Source organism: Culex pipiens, chromosome 2, assembly GCF_016801865.2.
Source record: "Culex pipiens pallens isolate TS chromosome 2, TS_CPP_V2, whole genome shotgun sequence".
Lineage (NCBI taxonomy): Eukaryota > Metazoa > Arthropoda > Insecta > Diptera > Culicidae > Culex > Culex pipiens.
Genome location: NC_068938.1, coordinates 111,278,822 through 111,305,007, shown reverse-complemented (window position 1 = coordinate 111,305,007; position 26,186 = coordinate 111,278,822). Strand labels below are relative to the sequence as shown.

The 26,186-nt window shown below is 36.7% G+C and overlaps 1 protein-coding gene across 1 annotated transcript in view; it reads left to right on the top strand.

Annotated features, from left to right (window-relative positions):
- The window catches only part of LOC120428156 (E3 ubiquitin-protein ligase TRIM9), a 74,495-nt gene that overhangs the window by 11,871 nt on the left and 36,438 nt on the right, over positions 1 to 26,186 (top strand). The window contains exons 2-5 of the mRNA XM_039593140.2: positions 269 to 513; positions 9,373 to 9,504; positions 9,585 to 9,686; positions 22,770 to 22,929. Coding sequence (XP_039449074.2) covers positions 269 to 513; positions 9,373 to 9,504; positions 9,585 to 9,686; positions 22,770 to 22,929 — 639 coding nt within the window. The remainder of the gene's footprint in view (positions 1 to 268; positions 514 to 9,372; positions 9,505 to 9,584; positions 9,687 to 22,769; positions 22,930 to 26,186) is intronic.

Sequence of the window (26,186 nt, the reverse complement as noted above, 5' to 3'; positions counted from 1 at the left end):
ATCCATCGTCCATACACCACCAATCTCACATAGTACTACATACTCAAATTCCACGGCTCGTTTGGCGGAGCGTATGGGCCATTAATGAACTTCTTCTGGCCTGAGCCTGAGCCTGGTTGCCATTGGGAGTTCCACGTTCCGTGACACTTGGAAGCGAGAGGGATCATAAATCATAGCTGAGCGGGCACGACTCGGAGCTACTTGCAATTGTGTGCTACCCTTGACATTTTTGTCTTTTCGCCAATCAATATTAGCCCACTTGTGTGAGCATTTTTTTTTCTTCTCTATTTCCATATTTGTGTCAACAATGTGGTCACACAGTTGAGGGTCACGTGCTGGAAATTATCCAATGAGCTTGATAACTTGAAACTAATTTTGGTGTTTTTTTTTTCTCTCTTCCTCTTTTTTCATTTACAGACTGAACTATCACATAACCTGCAGCAGCTTTCGGAGAAGGCGCGATCAACGACAGAATTTATCCAAAGACTGAAAGGAATGAGCGATAAAGTGACGGTGAGTGTTGAATTTTCAGTTCGTGGTTGGTCAAATTGAGTTTTTATATCCCACAATTAGCTTGAACTATTTACTTTTTTGTTTTTTTTTTTCTTATATCATGAGAGTTTTGATTGTTACATATCTTATTTTATAATATTTGATCTAATTTAAGTTAAATAATTGGAATTTCAAATAAATATTAAGGCACCTTTCAAATTAATAAACACAGGTCTAACTTAATTTTTGCATACAAAAAGTTTCCAAGAATGGCAGTCATCATACTAAAATACAAATGGTGGATCACGATGACGGAAATCTTACATGTGTATCTACCGTTCAATTCTTTTTTCGAAATTTTTATTTTTCCCGTGGTCATTTTGAGCAACTTTTGTTCTACAAAAAACTTTACTTCTCTTGATTTATTTTTAGTACTTTAATTTGCATTTATCTTGTTTAGTTTATGTTTGTTTTTGGTAGTATATGGCCTATTTTACCACTTCCTATCATTACATTTTGCCTTTCTAATTTTTTCATGTTTTAACAGTCAATTTTTATTTTTTTTTGCTTTGTAAACTCGTGATGGTTACAAGCAAAACCCTTACGTTTATATATCATTTTTTGTAATTGTCTGCTCTACAACTTTGTGGAATATTGTTACACTCTAAAAACTAAAACTGCAAAGTTAGAAAAACTCGCAATTTTAAATGAAAAATTTTGTTCTACATGAAAAATTACCCTTCTGGGATATTACAGATTCGAAAAGTACATTTAATTTCCCATAAAATGACTTGTCCCAATTTTCATACTGTTGAGTATAGAAAAACGGCAGAATTTTTTAAAATATTTTTGTATTCAGCAATTCCCCACGAAAACAGCATGGAAAAAAACAAAAGTGCTCGGATCGGGCTCAAAATTTTTGTGGGGGTTCCCTGGCCGAAATAATTAGACCCGTATTTTTTTGTTTGGCCATTAGGGTGACCTACGCCGTGTTAGGGTGGTCTGAAAAATTGCCATTTTCGTCGATTTTCGCAAAAACCACTTTTTTCGAAAAATCATAACTCCTCGCCATTTCAACCGATTTCAACTGTCTTTTACGCAAATAAAAGGTGATAAGTTGGCCTTTCAAAAAAAAAAAAATAGTAAAAAGTTTGAAAAATCTAGCCTAATATTGAAACTTTAAAATGCCGTTTTGACGGTGTCTGGACCAAACAGCCTATGTCTGGAAATATTTTTATCGGATTCCCTGGACATTTTTACGTAACATACTAAAAAATGAGAGGAGTTCATTAACAGGATTCCGAGATATGATTTTTTGAAAATAAAATCCTTGTTTTTCGACGCGCCGCGCACAAAAATCGGAAAATTACGAAATCGGCAAAATATCAACTTCACTTCACTAAAACTGCGATAACTTTAAAATTTCAGCGATGACCTATAGATGTTTGGGTACCAAAATTTTCGTAATTGAAAGACGCAACTTATCACCTTTCATTTGCGTCTAAAACAGCTAAAATCGGATAAAATGGCGCGGAGATATGATTTTTTGAAAAAAGTGGTTTTTGACAAAATCGACGAAAATGGTCATTTTTCGGACCACCTTAACACGGCGTAGGTCACCCTAATGGCCAAGGAACCCCCAGACAAATTTTGAGCCCAATCGGAGAACTTTTTTTCGAACCATGCTGTTTTCGTGGGGAATTGCTGCATATCAATATTTTACTGAATTCATGAATATTTTAATATGAATACTTAAGGAGGTAAATTTTAGTCTTTTCCCCTCATTCGTACACAATATAGTGCAAAATTGAAAGCAACATTCTATGACCAGGGAGGCCAGATGAAATTTGAAATTGTCTTCCAAATTTGCTAAAATTGGTGGGGCAGTTGATAATATCAAAACAAGTAATATCAATTTTCATACAAATCGGGAGACGCCCTAGTTTTTTTTCATCACCCCAAAGTTTTGCCATTTTCGTAAAAAATATTAATTCAATTCAATTCAATTCGGTTTTATTTGTGAATAATCAAGTTACAATGAGTTCATTTGGGTACACAACAGAGTTTTGGTGTTTCTTTCAGCTGTGTTTTACATCGTAATTCAACCGAAAAATTATTACTTATGACTATGGATTAGACAAGAGTAAGAAAAAGTTTTCAAAAAACTTACAGAAAGTGCAATGGGAAAAGGATAGATAGAGAGAAAGCTTAAAACTAGATCACAGACAAAAATAATCAATTATAGATGTGCTTGATCATCAGCTCCCCGAGGGCCAGAAATTGCTCCGCCTTGTTACGGCAGCTCCGAAACCGCGTCATCATCTCCCCCGCGAAAGCAAAGAACTCCGGCAGGGTAAAGAGATCTTCCCCGGTGACTCCTTGCTGGGCCGCATCACCGCTACCGGCAGCGACCACGCTGGCAAACGAACGCCCCCATCCAGGAGGGATCGCTGGGTTGTCCGCTGGAACCGTACGCTGCCCAACTGCAGGAACGGCTGCGTTCGTACTTCGCTGAGGAGAGTGGGACGCTGCTGTTTTCTTCTTCCTCTTTTCCTGCTCCTCGAGATAGGCCTTGCGCGCGACGCATCCGCGGTAATTGCCGGTATGGTTGCCGTCACAGTTCGTGCACTTTACGCGCGGCTTAGTTTGTTCTGCGTTTTCCCCCAAGTCCGCCTTTCGTGGCAGTGCGCACGCCTCCGAGAGGTGTGACTTACCGCACTTCACGCAGCGGGGCCGGAGGTTGCAGTTCCGCGAGCCGTGGCCGAAATTCTGGCAACGGTGGCATTGCGCTACGTCCGTCGGGTTCTTGGTGTAAAACCTCCAGTTTACCCAAAAACCGTCCAACGCCTTAGTCCACCGCAGATCTTGGATCTTGACGGTGCCGCGGTCGAAGTACAACAGGTACAGGGTATGCGTACCCGTGACTGTTGTCTTTCGCGAGAGCACTTTTATCTCCCGTGGCTTTATTCCGGCGTTCGAGAGGTGTCGCTTCAGGTCGGCGATCGGACGGTCTTGGTAACCCTGCAAGACGACCTTAACAGGGGGCTTCTCTGGGTCGTATGTGTAGAAGTTGAAGTTGCTACGCTTCAGTTCTTCAAGCACCAGGTCGAAATCTTTTCTATTCAGTGTGATCACTTGCACTGCCGACTTACCGATTTTCAGACAATATCCGAGGCCTTCCAGCAACTCGTCAACATCGTCCGCCAACGTGTCCAAAACAAAAATTGGAGGTGGTCTTCGTTCCGTTGGAGAATTGTTCTTTTTTGACGTTGGCACTATTTTCCGTGCACGACCATCATCGTCGTCGTCGTCGTCGGTAGTGCTGCTACCGTCGGTGTTGTTGTTGTTGTTGTTGTTTTCTTCGTCGTCGCTCAGCATCTGGAACTCGTTCCTGATGGGAATGTTGGCGGATGTCGATGTGCCACTGGTCGTGGCACCGAAAGTACCTGAACGGGTTCGCACTGGTGATCTTGGAACATATCCGGGATGTAGTAACTTTTTGTCGATTCCTTCTGCGCTCACTCTCCCCTGCGCGATGGCGGTCGACACGGCGTTGGTTTGTTTACCTTTTTGCACACGGCCTGTAGACGAACTTCGCGGGTTTTTCGAGGCCGCACTCGAACTGCCACGGCCACGGCCGGCCCTTGGCATGCTGGTGGAGCAAACTCGCGGCTAATCACGGTAAACTACGGCGAAAAAAATCGAAAAAACGATGGAGCACTGAGCACTTGACTGCTGCTTGCTCTCGTGCGTACACGGAGGTGTAAAAAATATTAAAAAAATCCTCAATTTTCAAACTGTGAAATCTCGAGAACCACAAATCGTAGAAAATTGATCCAGAAATTTCAGAAAAAAAAACAAAATATTTTCAAACGGGCCCAAACATGCTAAATATGTGACATAAACTTTGTATAATATTTGCAACGGCCTTACTGTAAAAAGCATTTTATTTGATAGTCATAAACATTGGAATGGAAATGCAAATAAGATATTGTTTACGGCAAATAGAACAGGAGCTCAAAACTGTATTAAAAAAATCATTGTTTCATCATTTATCTCTCAAAAATTGATGCTAGAAACTAACTTGATTCACTTACGTGTTTGGTGTCCTCCTCACTCCTTACCAAAAATGTGTCACTTGAAGGATCGAGAAATAATTGACATCTAACATCAAACATGGTTTTAGTAAGGAACAGCGATGGAAAAATCTTCATCAAGAGAATATCTTGTGATGCTCATCAAGAGAAAAATCGGAAGGTAACTTAGATCTCCTCTCTCGCGCACGAAAAATCGGTATAAGGAAAAAATCATCACAGGGATTATTCGGCGGAACATCGATTCACTACTACACTGGCAGGTTTAATGTCACACGGCCAAAAATAACCTGTCACGTAGATTCGTAGATGAACAATGCTTGTAAACAAAACAAAATAAATTGATTTAAGTGGTGCTAACAATGAGAATCACAAAAAAAAATATATACTGATTGATTTTTTCGAAAAGTTTGGGAGCGATTTTGTTTGCGTGTTTCGTCTCCTCTTCCATCCCTTGTAAGGAACCAACCTAAAACAAAAATACGGCATCCAAAAAGTACATAAATATCAATTAAAGACGTAGATGGTGTCATTCACTCTTGGGGCAATGACTGTCAATGATGGTTCTGAATTTAGGGTCCAGAAATGGTAAATTGAAATGAAAAATCACCTCCGTGTACGCACGAGAGTAAGCAGCAGTCAAGTGCTCAGTGCTCCATCGTTTTTTCGATTTTTTTCGCCGTAGTTTACCGTGATTAGCCGCGAGTTTGCTCCACCAGCATGCCAAGGGCCGGCCGTGGCCGTGGCAGTTCGAGTGCGGCCTCGAAAAACCCGCGAAGTTCGTCTACCGGCCGTGTGCAAAAAGGTAAACAAACCAACGCCGTGTCGACCGCCATCGCGCAGGGGAGAGTGAGCGCAGAAGGAATCGACAAAAAGTTACTACATCCTGGATATGTTCCAAGATCACCAGTGCGAACCCGTTCAGGTACTTCCGGTGCCACGACCAGTGGCACATCGACATCCGCCAACATTCCCATCAGGAACGAGTTCCAGATGCTGAGCGACGACGAAGAAAACAACAACAACAACAACAACACCGACGGTAGCAGCACTACCGACGACGACGACGACGATGATGGTCGTGCACGGAAAAAAGTGCCGAAGTCAAAAAAGAACAATTCTCCAACGGAACGAAGACCACCTCCAATTTTTGTTTTGGACACGTTGGCGGACGATGTTGACGAGTTGCTGGAAGGCCTCGGATATTGTCTGAAAATCGGTAAGTCGGCAGTGCAAGTGATCACACTGAACAGAAAAGATTTCGACCTGGTGCTTGAAGAACTGAAGCATAGCAACTTCAACTTCTACACATACGACCCAGAGAAGCCCCCTGTTAAGGTGGTCTTGCAGGGTTACCAAGACCGTCCGATCGCCGACCTGAAGCGACACCTCTCGAACGCGGGAATAAAGCCACGGGAGATAAAAGTGCTCTCGCGAAAGACAACAGTCACGGGTACGCATACCCTGTACCTGTTGTACTTCGACCGCGGCACCGTCAAGATCCAAGACCTGCGGCGGATTAAGACGTTGGACGGTTTTTGGGTAAACTGGCGGTTTTACACCAAGAACCCGACGGACGTAGCGCAATGCCACCGTTGCCAGAAATTCGGCCACGGCTCGCGGAACTGCAATCTCCGGCCCCGCTGCGTGAAGTGCGGTGAGTCACACCTCTCGGAGGCGTGCGCACTGCCACGAAAGGCGGACTTGGGGGACAAGGCAGAACAAACCAAGCCGCGCGTAAAGTGCGCGAACTGTGACGGCAACCATACCGGCAATTACCGCGGATGCGTCGCGCGCAAGGCCTACCTCGAGGAGCAGGAAAAGAGGAAGAAGAAAGCAGCAGCGTCTCACTCTCCTCAGCGAAGTACGAACGCAGCCGTTCCTGCAGCTGGACAGCGTACGGTTCCAGCGGACAACCCAGCGATCCCTCCTGGATGGGGGCGTTCGTTTGCCAGCGTGGTCGCTGCCGGTAGCGGCGATGCGGCCCAGCAAGGAGTCACCGGGGAAGATCTCTTTTCCCTGCCGGAGTTCTTTGCTCTCGCGGGGGAGATGATGACGCGGTTTCGGAGCTGCCGTAACAAGGCGGAGCAATTTCTGGCCCTCGGGGAGCTGATGATCAAGCACATCTATAATTGATTATTTTTGTCTGTGATCTAGTTTTAAGCTTTCTCTCTATCTATCCTTTTCCAATTGCACTTTCTGTAAGTTTTTTGAAAACTTTTTCTTACTCTTGTCTATTCCATAGTTATAAGTAATAATTTTTCGATTGAATAACGATTTAAACACAGCTGAAAGGAACACCAAAACTCTGTTGTGCACCTAAATGAACTCATTGTAACTTGATTATTCACAAATAAAACCGAATTGAATTGAATTGAAATGAAAAATTAATTACGATTTGTAAAATGCTTCTGCAAACAACACAAAGATATCACTTTTATGATTGATTAGTGCGTCCATCCCGGGAATTCCCGGGACAAAAATCCCGGGATTTTTCTAAAACCGGGAATTCCCGAATCCCGGGATTTTTTGTAATTTGTCCCGGGAAATCCCGAAACCCGAACAGACGGTAATAACTAAATTCATGCCATTTCAATAACAAATACTGTTAAAATAACAGAAAGTGTTATGGAGTATTCTTGCAAAATCCAATTTTGCATAAGAGTTTACTAACAGTTTATGTTATCATAACAAAATTTGTTATTGGTATGATATTGATTGCAAGCCAAAACAACTTAGGAATAACATTTTTTGTTATGGAAGAATATCTCAAACTGTTATTGGGATGATCGGATTAGTTGTTAAAATAACAAAAAATAATAACATAGATTTGTTCGAAGAATAACTAAACATGATGTTAGTCTGTTATTACAATAACAATCCAATAACAAAAAAATCATAACGGCGAATAACAAAACTTGTTATAAATAACATAAAATGTTATTGGCCTAGTATTTTCAAACATCAAAAATTGTTATTCCCAAGTTATTTCCGTCTGCTCGGGAATTGAAAAAAAAAACAAATTTTGGTCTGAAAATTCAGATTTGGTTGTAGAAATAGATGAACAGTTGAATACATAGTAAGCGATACGAATTTCAAAGCATTAAAATCTCAAAAAAATAAAAAAAAGAGTATTATATTTACTTATATTTAGGATATTAAATTTAAAAAAATATCCTATTAAATTATTTTTCATCAAATACCGGCAAAATCTGGGGCAAATCAGGACAAATGTAACGAATTAAGACAGCTATTGAAGCCATTTTTTGCATAATGACTTCGGTTCAAACAGGAACAGATCATTATAATTCCTAGTATTCGATTTCCAATTATATTCCTCTAAAATCTCCTGTACCTATTCAGACTGTAGTCCTGATTTTCATCAGTTGGCGGTAGTAACATAAAGATAATTTGTAAAATATGTTTTATATAAAACAAGAAATTCAAAACTTATCTAAAATTTAACATTGGCTGGAATCATTTTATTTGTTGTCGCTTATTGTTTTTTTAGACATTTTCAAAGAAAATTTTCGAGCTTTTGTAGTCATGTCATATAAAAAATATATAAAAGAAATATATTCATTTAAAACACTTATTTAATTTGAATCACATTTGAATTAAAAATTTAAGTTCATTTAAAATCCAAATCCAGAGGATAAAAAAAAATAATTTCTTTTAAGCTATTTCAAAACGGTCGTCCTTGTTTAGATCGTCACTAATTAATATTATTCTGCTTATTTTATGATTTTAAGCTTGAAAACATATCAAATATTATGAAAACATAGATTTTATGACAGCTTTAATAATTTCCCGGGATCCCGGGAATTCCCGGGATTTAAAAAATATTTTTCCCGTTTCCCGGGAAATTCAAAACCCGGGAAAATTGGACGCCCTATGATTGATACATTCTGAATCAAGATTTGAATGTTTTTCTTAAACAAACATGGCCGCCAAATGGCTGACTGAGAATGATACCTTTCAGAATTTTAAGTGGTCATAACTTGAAGCAGGTTTGTCAGATCTTCACATTTCTAGACTCATTTGAAAGGTATTTTGATTACATGTCGATTCATGGGATAACTTTACCTCCGTTACGAAGGCAAAAATCCAAACTTAACGAAATGGAAAATTTGGTCATCACACAGCGATTCGCGAAATTGTTAGAACGGCTGGTGGTTCTGTGGGAACCCAACATATAGTAATAGACAATTAATTTTCCTATCAATTTTTGGTCTCTTAATATTTAGCCTTAGATTTTTTTTATATGTTTCACATGCCTTTATAAATCATTTGAAAAATGAAATGTTTTGGGATTCAACTTTGACCAATTTTCAAACAAAAATCCCTTTTATTGTGAAAAATTAAAAGTGACTATCAAAATAAAAAAACCAAACACATTTAAGTCAGTGAAATTTTTGACCAAGACAATAATTCTCAATAGAGCAACTCTAAGAAGAAACTTGAGATTGGGAAGATTGTTGCTTGCTTGCCCACTGTTTTGCTTCATGCTCAGAATTGGGAAATTGGCAAACTGAAATAAATTTGATGAACCATAGTTTAACATTGCATTATATTGCATGTACACATACATTCCAAAATCAAATTCACAGATTTCATATATGCATATATGCTTTTCCACCTTTGTATTGTATTTTTTGTTATATTTGATTGTTTGTTTAATTTAGATTCAATTCAAAACTGTAGGTTCTAAAATTTCCATAAATTCTTAAAAAGATTTGCATTTGACCACTGTACTATCTCATGATCTTCTCTGCTTTCCATCCAGGAATCCTGCATCGAGTTCGAGCGGCTAGTGACGGCGCAGTGTGAAGCGTTGATAGAGGCGATACACGCCCGGAGGGAAGTCCTACTGGAGGCCATCCGACAGGACAAAGATACCAAAATTAGGACGTTAAAGGTACACGGTAGTAACCGCCACAGCGCCCACAATTTGTCCTTCTAACGGTTTCGTGTTCCACTTTTTTTTTCCCCACACAGGATCAACAAGCGAGTTGTACAGGGAAGCTCCAGCAAACCACAGGATTAATACAGTTCTGCATCGAAGCGTTAAAAGAGACTGATAGTGCGGCGTTTTTACAGGTACGCGGTACTTAAATTTAATTTTACTTGATTGCTTCGCATTTGTTGCACGACTACCGGTTGGGCTGAGCCGGGACAGGTCAGGACAGAGGGTATGATCCGATTTGTGGCCTATCCGGTGACATCGGTCGTGTAGTCCACATGTGGCTCAAATGGGCACCGTGAAATAGCCACAAGCATGGTGGGTCACTGCTGGATTGGAAGCAACAGAGTAGCAATTTCGGTACACGATGTATGGCTTCCAGTGTTCAGCTATCGGTGGCCATGGAGAAAAAGAGCGATTAGTTACGGCGCACCGATGAAGGTTCATGTTGTCGAGTTTTAAACTGTTTTTTTTTAATCGGGGTTTATCATTTCGCTTTACTTTTTTTTACTGTTGGTCCACATATTTACAAGCCTTCGCTTAATTTTTAAAAGAGAGGGAGAGGGTTTAAATTCTAAACAAAAATAGACACAAATTAAATATACCTTCCCCTTCAAAATCAAGCTTATCAGCACTGGCCACTTTCCGCGCCGCACGATGGCAGCTACTTTGTTCCGGTTCCGATCATATCCCATGTTTATCTCCCCTGGAGCAGCATCGCCAGAAGTCGCATCAGGAGCCGTGAAAGCCAAATGGCCATCTAAACAACACGCACTCGGTCACAAAAAAAAAACGTTCGATTTAACTCCATATCGGCCTCGTTGCTGGCATCCTCGAGGGAATCCTGGCTGGTGCGTCGTGGCTCGCCACCATATACAAAATATATATTTGCAAAAAGAGAGCATAAACGACTGGCCACAGTGAGCGACGCGTCGCCTAACGAATGTTATTTTTCCGAGGCTTTCATAAATATTGAATAAATCCATTCGCCGCCGCCATCAAAAACTTTCGGTCGGGGGATCGGCTTAGGCAAAAAAGTGTTGCCGGATCGTTGCACGTTGTTTGGATGGCCAAAGGCAGAGATTTTCGGAAAATCGAAAAACCAAACGCATTGTGGTATGCAGGCCGGATTGGCCGTTCTTTCTCTTGCGAAAACAGCTGGCTGGCTCGATACGCCACAAAGTGGTTCAGTTTAATGGCGGTATTTGTACATAGAAACAGAATTAGCCGAGATTATGCTGGTGTAGAAATTAATATTTTGCTGCGCGTATTTAACAATCCATTTGATAATTAATCTGTTGATAGTATTTAAATAAAAAAATGCATATATGAATGAATTTGAGCCAAATTTGTAAATTCTAAATAATCATACTAATGAAATCAATAAACTTATTTTTTTAAGTATTTATTTGTATTGAAAACTCTATTTTTTACTTAAGGGGTTACAAACATGTAAATCGGCAAAAAAGTAAGAGGTTGGTATGAACACACACTTATTTTTTTTAAATCTGTTTACAGGGCACTAAAATATACATTTCCATCTATTACCAAAACAGTTAGCAGTTTTAAAAAACGGGTGCCACGATATCTAAACAGTGCTTCGACCAAATCGGCTCAAAATTTTAGTGAAGACTCGTTGAACCAATTCTGTGTGCATGACGAAGGCTGATTTTCAAAAACTTCATTTAAAAAGAAGATAAAAATATTTTATTCCTTTTCATATAAAAAATCGTCAGTTTTTGATTTTAGTAATTTTTTAAAAAGCAAAATTAAAAAATCGGGCTTCGTCATGCACACGGGTCTTCACCTCAAATTTCAGCCAATTTGGTCTATCCCGAGATATCGTGGCATCCTTAAATCAACTCGGTGTTTAGAGAAAACGAACAAAAGCTTTTACAGTTCGCTTTGCGCATGGCAAAATTGTGAGCTTAAATCGTCTCTTACTCAGTTTAATCATGAAATATCTTTATGAAACTTTCTGGAGTGATTGAAAAACATCTTTTTAGAAGATTTAATTATTTTTTTTGCAATATGAAATTTTGCGATTTTCTACAACATGTATGTAACCCCTTAATCCCGAGCAGACGAAAATAACTTGGGAATAACTTTTTTTGATATTTGAAAATATTAGGCCAATCACATTTTTTGTCATTTATAACAAGATTTGTTATTCGTCGTTATGTTTTTTTTTTGTTATTGGATTGTTATTGTTAAAACTAATAACATTTTTAGTTATTTTTCCAACAAATTTTGTTATTATTTTTTGTTATTTTAACAACTAATCCGATCATCCCAATAACAGTTGGCGGTATTCTTCCACAACAAAAAAATATATTCCCCAGTTGTTTTGGTTTGCAACCAATATCAGACCAATAGCAAATATTGTTATGATAACATTAACTGTTAATAAACTCTTATGCTAAAATTGAATTTTAAAGAAGATTTCATAACACTTCCTGTTATTATTTTTTTTAATTTATTTTATTACCGTCTGCCCGGGATATTATTTGGTAAAACTTATTAAACTTCCTTCTATTTATTCAATCTTTCATTGTGTAAAAAAGTTTCTTAAGAGCGCAAAGCAACCAACCTTCCAGAATAAATAACATTTCCATTGTTTTACCTCGAGATTTTTGCAAAAAATATTGCTTGGTTTATTTCATTTTCATACAGCATCCTACTATTTTATGCTAGAAAAAGATTTGAATTATTGTAAAATACAGTATGTAAAAAAAGTATTTACACCCCTTGGGCACTATGCACATTTTGTGATGAAACATGTAAACAATTTAAAGTTTGACAGGAACCTAGTACTACGTTTTGTTCAGAAACTCATGCCAAACATTTTGCTACAAAAAGCTCATGAAAAGATGATTTCTATAAAAAGTTATATAACAAATACTACTACGAAAATAAAAAAGGTGCAAAAAAAGTTTGTACACCTTTCGAAAAATTAACATAAATAATGTTATTTGTTGACAAATCACCATAACTCCAGTCTCCCAACTCCAAATAGGCATCCTTGACTGATTAAAAAAATAATTTGGATTGAATATAAAGTTTACTAACTACTTAGTATAAAAGTTTATATAACTCTGGAAATTCTATATAAAACTTATCTAAACTTAATTTTGCAAACTTTTAATTCAACTAAATGTCAATATATTACCATGGAATTGCTAAATAAACATTTTGGAGTGGGTATAACACCGTTTTTGGGGTATTTGTATCGATAGAATAGATTTTTCGTTGGAATTTCGTACCAACCCGGAATTACGTCGTAGGAAAATTCGCCGGCATCCGAACCGGTCCACGATTCACAAGTCAACCTATGTGGAATCGGAAAGGGCATAACATTTCCGGTCTTTTGATACCCATACATCTAGGTTTTCTTTTAAACCTACGTTTTTAAATACCTGGGCAAAAAGTAAGTTTGATCCACGAGAACAAAAATTATGAAATTCCATACATTTTTGGCAGGTTGCTCAAACGAAACCATAACACCGTTTTTGCTTAGGTATTTAAAAACGTGGGTTTTATAGAAAACCTGGATATATGGGTATCAAAAGATCGGAAATTTTATGCCCTTTCTGATGCCAAATAGGTTGAATTGTGAATTGTGGACCGGTTCAGATGCCGGCGGATTTTCCGACGACGTAATTCCGGGTTGGTACGAAATTCCAACAAAAAATCTATTCTATCGATACAAATACCCCCAAAACGGTGTTATACCCACTCCAGAATGTTTATTTAGCAATTCTATGGCAATATATTGACATTTAGTTGAATTAAAAGTTTGCAAAATTAAGTTTAGATAAGTTTTATATAGAATTTCCAGAGTTATATAAACTTTTATACTAAGTAGTTAGTAAACTTTATATTCAATCCAAATTATTTTTTTAATCAGTCAAGGATGCCTATTTGGAGTTGGGAGACTGGATTTATGGTGATTTGTCAACAAATAACATTATTTATGTTAATTTTTCGAAAGGTGTACAAACTTTTTTTGCACCTTTTTTATTTTCGTAATAGTATTTGTTATATAACTTTTTATAGAAATCATCTTTTCATGAGCTTTTTGTAGCAAAATGTTTGGCATGAGTTTCTGAACAAAACGTAGTACTAGGTTCCTGCCAAACTTTAAATTGTTTACATGTTTCATCACAAAATGTGCATAGTGCCCAAGGGGTGTAAATACTTTTTTTACATACTGTACATTTTAGAATTCATTTATCATTTTCGTCTTTGGATCAATTTTCGGTTTCAGGCCGTTGCTAAAATTTTTTTAAGGTTTATTTCCCTCGAGTCTTGCCAAAGTCAGATCGATTCTAGACATGTTAAATATGATTTGAAAAGCAGAAAAATGCATTTCAAATTGTTTTCAGTTGATTAGACTTGTACTGCCCCTGATCGCATAAATGTCCCATTCGAATTTTCATCGCTTTTGAGTTAATGATGCAGTTTGGTTCAAAATCTTGTGCTCTTTCTGAAAAGCCTACAACATTCAATAGTTTGTTCAAGAAATCAGGAGGATATCCAGTTTTTTCTCGTAAACTTTACACGTAGCCTTATGTGTGGGCCAAACTTCAGATGCCTTTTTCTCAGCTTGCTGTTTTTGCATATGGGACATTTATGCGAACACTGGCAGTGTATTCCCATTAAAATTATGAAGTTTCTTGAAAAAAAACCTCTGATTTTTCTGACCGATTTTAAAGGGGATGGGGCGACAACTTTGAAAAATATTTACATTGACGGCTTTACTGGACGAAAATTATTAAAGAACACATCGCGAAATTGTTGGAAATGCCATATTCCCTGTAACTTTGAATGAATGTATCTAATGTGGATCTACCTCTTTTCTGAATTTTTGGACTCTTTTGATTAGGTTTTACAAAATTTTATTTTTTTGTTACATTTTTTTTGGTATTTTTGAATATCCCTGACTCATAGCGGTTGCAATAAGACCGCAAAAGAAAAAAAAAACTGTTATTGGACCTTTACAAAAAAAAGACTATGCATTTAAACAATGTTTTAATTTGTTCAAAGGTTTAAATAAAAAACTCAAGATTTGCACCACAAAGTTTAGTAGTGTTTTTACACCCTAAAAGGTACTCAACAGTTGCTATGCCCCTAAATTTAAACAGCTTTACATGTTCCATTCATCAAATTTGCCCTCAGTAAAGGTTAATTAAAATGTACTATGAATACCAAAGGGTTAAAAGAGAAACTTTATTCTAAATAGGCAAAAAGTTATTAAATCTTTTCCGTCAAACTTTCTATCTAATCACTCAAATCTGCGCCCCCAACTTGTCCGTGGTGGCGTGCTTCCATTAGCCACCGACATTTCCCACTCCGTATCATTACTCAACTCTGACTTTGACTTTGAGTGGCATCCAATATGAAGTTCAAATAAAGAACCCACAAAAACAATACCAAAAATGTCACGCGACCGTATTGCACGTCCGGCTCGGGAGCTCGGGGATCCCGGAAAGGATGGCAGGGCGAGGGAAGTGTATTATAATGGCCGGCCACATACACAAAAGTTTTCCGAGAGTTGTGTGATACGCAGAATATCCCTCCCGGAACGGAATGAAAGGACGGTTTGGTCAGCTCCGGGTCGGAGGAAAATTGAGGAGGGAAGCAAAAAGCTGTTTGCGGGAAACAAAGAGATTTACGGCCAACGGTCACATATCGGAAAGAATTTTCCGGTACTCCTTTTTTTCGTGTTGCGTTTTTGCGTCCTTTTTCCCGCTCTGCGCCAAATCCGTATCGTTGTCGGGACTGCTCGTGAAGCGACTGTGGAGAAATTCGTGCCAGAACGAGAAATAAAAAAGGCACTACCGTCATGCGTCGACACCCGGACATCTGAGAACTTTGACCTTTTTTCGTGAGGATCTGTGAAAGTTTTTACTTATTTAAGCCTATTTTTGGACTGTTTTTTTGCTTTTCCTTTGCGTCGTGATGTGCTTTATTGACGCACGTGCTTTTTGGACTAAATTGAGTAAAAGACGTCTGTTAAAACATAACTAAATCCATGAAAACTCTGTGCAATCTATCAGCCTTCGTCATAAAATCGTCGTTGTCGTGCTATCTTGTCGCACGCCTCACTTTCAAAGATCCCCAAAATTCGATTTCAATCCTGAGATATTCAATATAAAATACGTAAAAAAACTCCGTGCATTTTTGTCACTCTTCATACAAAATAAGTTTCGATCTGATCGTGACACACCCATAAAATTGTTGTAAGTGAGACAGCTGGCCAAAGGGATTTAAGGTCAAAACGTGATTGACACACGTACATTAGGGTGCCCAGAAAAAATGACCCCCTGCTCCACAAGCGGAAAACGGTTTTTTGGGTTATTTTAAGCATCTGTGAACATTTTGAGCGAAATCGGTTGAGATTAACCCATTGATACCTAAAGTTGGTGAAAAAAATGTTTTTCATACAAAAATGACTATTTTAAATCGCTAATATCTTTTCAGGATCAAGTTTTACAACTTTGGTATGTTCTACAAAGTTGTAGAGCATTCAATTTTCAATAAGAATCTCACTTTTGAGAATATTTGGATGGAAGTAGCGCACCGTGCAAACCAAACCGTAAGAAAATTGGGTTTTCCATACATTTTTTCGATTTTTCCCATACAAACTTCACCTTCAAGTATCAATGGGTAAATGTTGACCGATTTTGCTCATATTTGGCCCAGAGTCTTAAAATAACCTAAGGAACAATATTCAGCTTGTGGAGCGGGTTTTTGAGAAAAAGTCCCATATTCTGGGCGCCCTAACGTACATGCCTCGATCGCATTTTTCAAATCGTTTTTTTTTTTTTTAGATATGAAGCTTACCACACTTGCATGACGTCCTTTTGTTTACATTGTTAATTGATATACCATCAGCTAGGGTAACTTTGAGTCTGCAATTTCTCAGATTATCAACAAATTTGATTCGGTTTGACGGATTGTTTTGGGATTGTTTTATAAGTGCGCTCCGGCAGCAACATAATGGGACAGTTTAATTTGTTTCAGACTTGAAATATGATTTAGACCGTAAAACTCTATTTAATTGTGAACAATTCAAACGCATATTCCTGCGTTGATAATCATGTTGAGCATGTTTTGACTCTATAAATAATATTTAGAATTTAAGTGAAATTACGATGTGCAGTATGCAACAAAGTTTCATCCAAACCATTTTTTTTTTGTTTGACTTAGATATTTTGATTTTTTTTGTAGCGGCTTTAAAACATGTTTTGAAATGCCAGTCTAGTATGGCTTCAAATCCTTCAGGATATATTTGATTTGTACTTTTCATTTTTCAAAAATACTACCGTCATCTGGGGCAAAACGGGACACATGGGGCGAATTGGGACAGCAGTTTTAGTCTTGTTACTGCACAATATTTGGATGTTTTTGATTGTTTTCGGATAAAACAGACACAGATCAACAAAAATAGTGCATTGTTATAATCTTATCAATTGTCCAAGGTTCTCGCAAAAACGGTACCCTCTGTTTTGCTACTGTGTAGCTACACACTGAGCATAGTATACTTTTGCATTACTTGTGCCAAGCCACATACACACACACACTCGGGGAAATAACAACATTAAATATTTTTATGAGTTGTGTGTAAATAAATATCCTGCGCGTTCGAAGGTTTCCGGTTCTCGACATAATCGATTCCAATGTATTCCGGCGGCTACGATGGCAGCGGATCGCAACGGACCGAAACGGGGTCTTCTTCCTCGAGGACATCGTTGCGTTTCGTTGGCACGCCGGAAATGGAACGGGTAATGATGCTGTGCCACATTATCGCCCCATGTCCCCATGAAGCGGGGAAAATGACGTTACGTAATGGAGCAATTCTCTACGAAATCGGTCTTTTTTCTTCAATTTTAATTTTTGTATTTTTTAAACCGACTGAAACTTTTTTGGTGCCTTCGGTATGCCCAAAGAAGCCATTTTGCATCATTAGTCTGTCCATATAATTTTCCATACAAATTTGGCAGATGTCCATACAAAAATGATGTATGAAAATTCAAAAATCTGTATCTTTTGAAGGAATTTTTTGATCGATTTGGTGTCTTGGGCAAAGTTGTAGGTATGGATATGGACTACACTGGAAAAAAATAATACACGGTAAAAAAAAATTTGGTGATTTTTTTATTTAACTTATTATCACTAAAACTTGATTTACAAAAAAACACTATTTTTAATTTTTTTTATTTTTTGATATGTTTTAGAGGACATAAAATGCCAACTTTTCAGAAATTTCCAGGTTGTGCAAAAAATCATTGACCGAGTTATGAATTTTTTAAACAATACTGATTTTTTCAAAAAATCGAAATTTTGGTCGTAAAAATTTTTCAACTTCATTTTTCGATGTAAAATCAAATTTGCAATCAAAAAGTACTGTAGTGAAATTTTGATAAAGTGCACCGTTTTCAAGTTATAGCCATATTTAAGTGACTTTTTTGAAAATAGTCGCAGTTTTTCATTTTTTAAAATTAGTGCACATGTTTGCCCAGTTTTGAAAAAAATATTTTTGAAAAGCTGAGAAAATTCTCTATATTGTGCTTCTTCGGACTTTGTTGATACGACCTTTAGTTGCTGAGATATTGCAATGCAAAGGTTTAAAAACAGGAAAATTGATGTTTTCTAAGTCTCACCCAAACAACCCACCATTTTCTATCGTCAATATCTCAGCAACTAATGGTCCGATTTTCAATGTTAAAATATGAAACATTTGTGAAATTTTCCGATCTTTTCGAAAAAAATATTTTCAAAATTTTCAAATCAAGACTAACATTTCAAAAAGACCAAACATTCAATATTACGCCCTTTTGATATGTTAGTCTTGATTTAAAATTTTTGAAAATATTTTTTTCGAAAAGATCGGAAAATTTCACGAATGTTTCATATTTTAATATTGTAAATCGGACCATTAGTTGCTGAGATATCGACATTAGAAAATGGTGGGTTGTTTGGGTGAGACTTAGAAAACATCAATTTTCCTGTTTTTAAACCTTTGCATGGCAATTTCTCAGCAACTAAGGGTCGTATCAACAAAGTCCGAAGAAGCAAAATATAGAGAATTTTCTCAGCTTTTCAAAAATATTTTTTTCAAAACTGGGCAAACATGTGCACTAATTTTAAAAAATGAAAAACTGCGACTATTTTCAAAAAAGTCACTTAAATATGGCTATAACTTGAAAACGGTGCACTTTATCAAAATTTCACTAAAGTACTTTTTGATTGCAAATTAGATTTTACATCGAAAAATGAAGTTGAAAAATTTTTACGACCAAAATTTTGATTTTTTGAAAAAATCAGTTTTGATTAAAAAATTCATAACTCGGTCAATGATTTTTTGCACAACCTGGAAATTTCTGAAAAGTTGGCATTTTATGTCCTCTAAAACATATCAAAAAATAAAAAAAATTAAAAATAGTGTTTTTTTGTAAATCAAGTTTTAGTGATAAAAAGTTAAATAAAAAATCACCAAATTTTTTTTACCGTGTATTATTTTTTTCCAGTGTAGTCCATATCCATACCTACAATTTTGCCCAAGACACCAAATCGATCAAAAAATTCCTTCAAAAGATACAGATTTTTGAATTTTCATACATCATTTTTGTATGGACAGCTGCCAAATTTGTATGGAAAATTATATGGACAAACTAATGATGCAAAATGGCTTCTTTGGGCATACCGAAGGCACCAAAAAAGTTTCAGTCGGTTTAAAAAATACAAAAAAAATCGAATGACCGAAATCCTAGAGAACTGCTCAATGGAATTTGGTGCAATTTTGCTATTTCGATTTTGGAATCCACTTTGGCCGCGGGGGGTGTTTCATGAGAATTTTATGGGCGGGTTCGTGGCTCCTCGTGACATACCTTGTGAAACTTCGCATGTCTTTGAGACATGTCCCACACGAACCTGAGCTGGGTCGGGGGCTGAGGTTGCGGTCAGCATGTCCAGTCCATTCCACTTTGATAGGCACTTTCAACGCCTCTTCCTTGTATGGGCACAAACATCATGCTGCTGTTGCTGCCACCGCTAGATTATAACATTTCCGACGACAGACAGGGGTCAGATTGTTGGAATGGGTTCACAATCAACCTTCTGACCTTCGATGAAGAAGGGGGGCGCCACGCGGAGTTGACTCTCCTCCTCCCAGTTGAGCTCGAGGGAGCCAAAAGTCATTGGCAAAGCTGGTTCGAAAAGTTAATCAACGCGCAAACCCTCGATGGATACTTTTTTTCACACGCTGGTTTTGTCGCTGCGATGATAAATCACATGCTTATTCTATTACACTCAGTGCTTCAAAAAAGCAAATTGATTTTGTTGAAACAGCAGCTATTTCAGAATTTTCCACTTTAAATAGTAGAATTAAGTTGGAATGTATACCTTTGGGTTTTCGACATTTCTAACTTTTTGAATCCTTTTTAATTTTTTTGGACAGGGTTGCGAGACCAGATCATACTACGTTATAACTTATCGGATCAATAATTTCGTTAACATTTTTTTGTTTTTTTTTCTGGCATTTCCCTTTGCCATGATTTTTCATAAAGCTGAATATTGCATGAAGTAAATCCATAGTATGGACTTTATGTATGGATTCTATACATTAATAAAACAAAATTAAAGGTGTTTAGAATATTTCCAACACATTAGTATTTCAAACTTTGTTGATCGTCAAACTCGAAATACAAAATCTGGGAATCTTGTAACTATTATCTCAAAGACAATATTTTTTTCTGATTTTAATTTTATCTTGATTTTTGATTTTATTTAGTCTCCTTGCCATTCAACAATTTAGCCAACATTTTAAAATCAACCTATACTTCTAAAAATGTGCAATGAGATTATTATAATTGGCTCTTTTAGAGTGTTAGTTCTGATTTTGGAAAAAAAAACATTTTATTAGCCTTCCATTGGTATTATTTACAGTTTGGGTCTTTTTTGATTCAAAAATTTGAAAAATTGTCCAAATACGAATCCGACCTGAAATCGAATTTGGCCACTGGACAGTGATCCGAAACCGAAATCTAGCGTGATAAAATTGATAGCGGCCGCACGTTAGCGCTTAGGTGTCTTCAGAAAGCTGTAGGGAACACCATTCTAAGCAACTTTGCTGAAGCGCACAAAGCTCTATCTTCAAACGAAAAGTTTTTAAGTAATTTTTGTGATTTAGGTTAAGGTGTTTATGAAAAAATGTTTTTTTTGTTTATCAACTCAGACTTACGTCGTAGCAAATTGGTGTCTTTTAGCCATTTGTAGAGCTTATCAAAACACACATTTCTCCTCCAAGATAACGGACCTGTTAAATGAAAGTTATAGCTAAAAAACGATGATAAAGAAGCCATTTTGAAATTTGAATAACTTAAAAGGTGGTGGAGTTTGACCTCGCTCTTGGAAGCATCTGAAAGTACACATTCTAGAGTACATATGTTGAAAATATCGCGGAGGTCTTTTTTGTTTAACCTATTTTATCTTAATTTAAAAATTAGCATTTTTTATCGTTTTTTGCCCATACATTTTGGAGCAATTCCAGCTCAAATCAGTAATTTTTCTGGTACTTTTGTACCCGACCCTCTCCGATTTCAATGAAACTTTGTAGACATGTTATCCTAGACCTATATAAGCCATTTTTGTGTATATGGAGCCAATAGTACTCGAAAACAACATTTGAGAAGGGTGTAAGGTATTTAAATATTTTTGTATTTTGCAATTTAAAAATTACTGTATCTCGAAGCCGTTGCGTCGTATCAAAAAGTGGTCAAAGACAAACTTGTAGGAAATTGGACGAGCTTTCTGAAAAAAATACACTGAAACAAAAATACACGCCACTTATATGAGATTTTTTGATTTTTAAGTCTAAAACTTAAATTTAAAGGTGATGTCACGATTTTTTTTTCGTTCAAAATTTTTGAGGAAATAGCCTAAGATGTTACCAAAAAACTGATGAAAAATGCAGAATGGTATGTCTCTCCTAAAAAAAATACAAACATCATTTAATAAAACTGTTTTTTTGAAAAGTGGTCTAAACGTCGAAATTTTCAAAAACCGGTAGTGAAGCTATGAACAAGATTGTCCGTTCGACGCAGTGGTGAACGCAGAACGCTGTGCCAGTTCGATTTTTCCATCAACTGTCAGTCGAACAATCTACAGGGGTTGCTTTGTTCAATGGTCGATGACTGGCAGGCTATGATGACAGGCGCAAAATTTTGCGTTTGCGTCCAGGCCTAACGGACAATCTTGTTCTTACCTTGAGAATTGATTCCTCAGCCAATTTTACATAAAAGTCTCCATATTGACCATTGTCCTATGTCCAGTCCTTGTGAGGTTACAGCGGTTTTAAAAATATATATATTTTTTTAAAGTGGTTTTTTGGTGGTTTTTGGCAATTTCTATATGACAGACTTGGTTTTCCAGTCTGGTAAATATTTTTACCGGAAAGCTCGTCCAATTTCCCATAAGTTTGTCTTTGACAGCATTTCAATTGGATGTAAGGGCTTACAGATACAACTTTTGTTCTACGAAAATTTTTTTTTTTGTTTTATGTTTTTCTTTGTTTTATTTTTAGTATTTTAATTTGCATTTATCTTGTTTAGTTTATGTTTGTTTTTGGTAGTATTTGGCTTATTTTACCTCCTATCTAATATTATGTTTAAATTTTTTCATGTTTTTACAGTCACTTTATCAATTTTTTGTTTGTTTTTTTAATTTTTCTGCTATAAAATGACACCATTATCATTTAAATTGTATAAAACTTCGTAGAGCCATAGGATAATACAAAAATTACTGCATACTAATTTTGACTTCCAATATAGGAAATGATAGTGTAAAACACAGTTGTCCCCTAACATAAATACACTTTTAAAAACATTAGCAAAGTCACATAAAACAAGTCGAACTTCCAACCCTAACATTTTCAAACATTTTAAGAGTTCATCTTTTCAATGCTTTGTAAAGATCAAAAATTGGTTGAAAAAATGATTTTTGGCGAATTTTCAGATAGGGTTGGGTTGTAGAGGGTTAGGAGAGGTGCATTGTTTTTTGTCCCACTGGAGGTATTTATTATGCAACTGAGTGCACGTTCTGTACATTCGATCCTAGCCACGACTCCGAAGTGTGGCATAGTTTATGTTTTACGTTCTTTCAACGCCGTGTGCTGATGTGCTATTTTTGTCTCTCTCTTATCTCAAATTTTGCTGCAGGTTGGCTCGATGCTGATTAACAGGGTAGCAAACACCGACATGACGTGGCACCAGGAGGTTACGAACGCCGCCCCCCGGGTATCGCCGATCATCGATCTTACGCTGGACGACTCTTCGGTGGTGCGGGCGATCGACAATCTCAACTTTATCCAAATGAAACGTGAGTATTACGGGGTTTTGGGACCGCGGGGAATCTCTTTTGCAGGAGTTGAAGATTTTTTAAATGATCAATGGAAATTAAAAACATTTTAATATAGAAGTTTAATTATATTTCACTAAATTTACTGGTCGTTTTGTTACCCAATTTGAGAGACCTTTTCTCCCGATCCAGTGACGTTCAAGATCAAGCGAACCCATTATGGTTTGTCCTTAATCAAGTCACGCTGTTCTACGCCCCCGTTCGCTTCTCTCTCTCTCGCTTTGTCATTTTCCTCTGAGGCGTACTAGAAATGGTCTGTTTGAACTTTATTTAAAAAGGATCTTATTGCTTTTCCACTTTTGTTAACTTAAATTGGCTCCCAGCGTTCGAGCCGAGAAAGGGTCCTTCCTCTTCTTTTTTTCCTCCTTCATTTATGCCATCCAACATTGTCAGCATGTTCTCGTGGCATGTTTTCTAGCATGGAAACTCATTTAACTGGAAGGCTATATTTAAATCATATGCCTTTTGGCACACTGCTGGTTGGGGCAGAGACATCATCATGGGACTGGTGGGGACACACCAAAACCCCCCAGGCACAGAGGAAAACGACAAAGTCGACGAGGACTTAGTCAGATATGGGCAAAAAGGCGACGAAAAAAGGAGACGAAGCAAATTAATTAGTTGGTGCCTACGAGCGACGACGACGCCGACATGAAGTATGTTTGTACTACAATAACATTATCTATGCTACTGATGGTGCTACTACTTATAACAACATCAGCACTTGAATTTTAATCAAGTAGACGGGTGCAAAACCTTAACATGGAGGCTCGCACAACCATTCGATGGTATTGCAATATGTAGCATCGTCACGTTGTTTCTGCTGGCTCTGGGGACAATCCCGATCGGCAGGCAGTCAGAACACTACCCTACATTTGGAAGTGCGGGGGGTTCTTTTGCTCACACTGTATATAAAGACAGAACTCGATGAAAATTGTACACTTTTGATAGTAAATCAATTTACAAAATTCAGCATTTAAAATCATTTTTACATTTTGTACCACGCTTTAATATGTTTACACAATTTTTTTCATAAACTTGGTTATTTTAAGGATTTGAAAAAATGGAGCAATTCCAGCACCAGAAAAAAATTAATGAGTTTTTCTTACATATTGGGCTGTTATTGCTTTTGGTATGTTTCATAAATACTGCAGTTTGGCCAAACAAACTTTGTTTTTAGAGATTTTTTTTTAAATATTCCCCGAAAGCAACTGCATAATTGCCCAGATCGCAAAATTAAGCGAAAATTTGATTTTCCGAAAAAATGTTCAGATTTGGTGCATAGGTGTCCTCTGAAGAGTTGTTGCAAATTGAAAGGCTTTACATTTAGCATGGATAATAAATAAGGGTGGTTCATGTTTAGCATGTTTCAGAAAATCAAAATTTCCAGGAATTCCAGGTTTTATTTCTCAATCAGTCAATCAGTTTTTGACGTAACAATTCAGGGTTACATTTAAAAGATTTTTGGAGCACTTTTCGAGCTTTGAAAACCCTACATTATCATTTAAAAAAAAATATTTTAATTTAGTGGTCAAAATTTAGAACCATTTCAATGTAGCAAAGATCAAATTTTAAAACTCAAATATTTTTGAAAAAACGAAAGCCAATTTTCATGCAGCGGGGAGCTCTAACACTACAAACACTTTTCTCTAAAGACTGTTGAGGGTTTGTTCAAATGCTTTTGATAAAATTAGTCGTAAAGGCGTAGGCGTAGGCTCTAGACAAAATGTTGATGTCTTTGCCAAAGTTGCTTGAATTGGCAAGATCAAAAAGTGTCTTTAATATAAGAAAAATCTCAAAAATATTCCTGGAAACATATCTTGACTTTTTTTTGATAAGGTCCTATAAACAAATGTAAACATTGAGTGTATCCCTTTCACACCTTATGTCAAAGTCCATCGGAGTAAGCGGGATACACTCAATGTTTACATTTGTTTATAGGACCTTATCAAAAAAAAGTCAAGATATATCTCTGTACCCGCGATCATGAACCAACCTAATTTTCAACCAAATCAAAAGTTGCCCTTTTCCGATTTGCGAAAACTCTTCAAAAGCTCGAAATGTGTACCATTTTGGGGAAATTAAATTTTCTATATATATTTTTTTGCTGTGGATCACTTTACAGTATTGTGCCAAAATAATCGATTTTTCTCAAAACCTCGCTCCCCTTGGGCTATTTTAGGACTCTGGGCCAAATATGAGCAAACCCGGTCATCATTAAATGGGTAAATTTTACCCATTGATATTCAAAGGTAAAGTTTGTATCGAAAAAAATTAAATAAAATAAAATTAAATTAATACTAAATTTAAAAAAAAATATGGAAAACCCTAATTTTCTCACAGTTGAGTTTGCACGGTGCGCTACTTCCATCAAATTATTCCCAAAGGTGAGATTCTTATTTATTGCAAATTTTATGCTTTACAACTTTGTAGAACATACATATGCTGTAAAATTCGATCCGAAAGCTATTAGTGATCTAAAAAAATCATTTTGTATGAAAAACATTTTTTTTCACCAATTTTAAGCTCGGGTGTCAATGGGTTAATATCAACCAATTACGTTCAAAACTTTCACAGATGCATAAAATAACCCACCACCTTTTGTGCAGTGGCTAGAATCCATGTAATTGAATGATTTTTATGTTTTTTGAGTTTTGAAGTATGTATCTTGACTTGACAAAATTTAAAAATTTAGCGATTTTGGTAAAATATTAGCAAAATTCGCATAAATAAAATAAAAAAAATAAATAAAAATAAAAAAATTTTTACCAAAAATCGTTATTTTGGTATAGGGTGTTACCCCTCAAAGTGCCTGCTTTTATTTATAATTTAAAACTGGTTAAAATTTCGATTTACACAGAAAGACACATACATTAAAAAAAAAAAACGTAGATCAATGAATCATCTAGCATTGATTTGCATTCACATATCGAAAATCAACCATCTTTTGCCTTTATAATTACAGGTACTCGGATTTGGACCACCCTAATAAACACAAACATAAACTGTTTCTGTAGTAAATTTGGAATATGAAGTTACCTTTGATGTTAACGAGCAACCCTTTACACTCTATTACCTTCACACACGACATAAACTGTCAATAGAGCAAGGTTACATCCCTTTTCGAATGTTTCTACGGATTTTAGTGATTGAATATTTTTGAAACTTCGCCAAAATATGTTTTAAATCAATCAATCATGCAAATTTCTGGAGTTCGA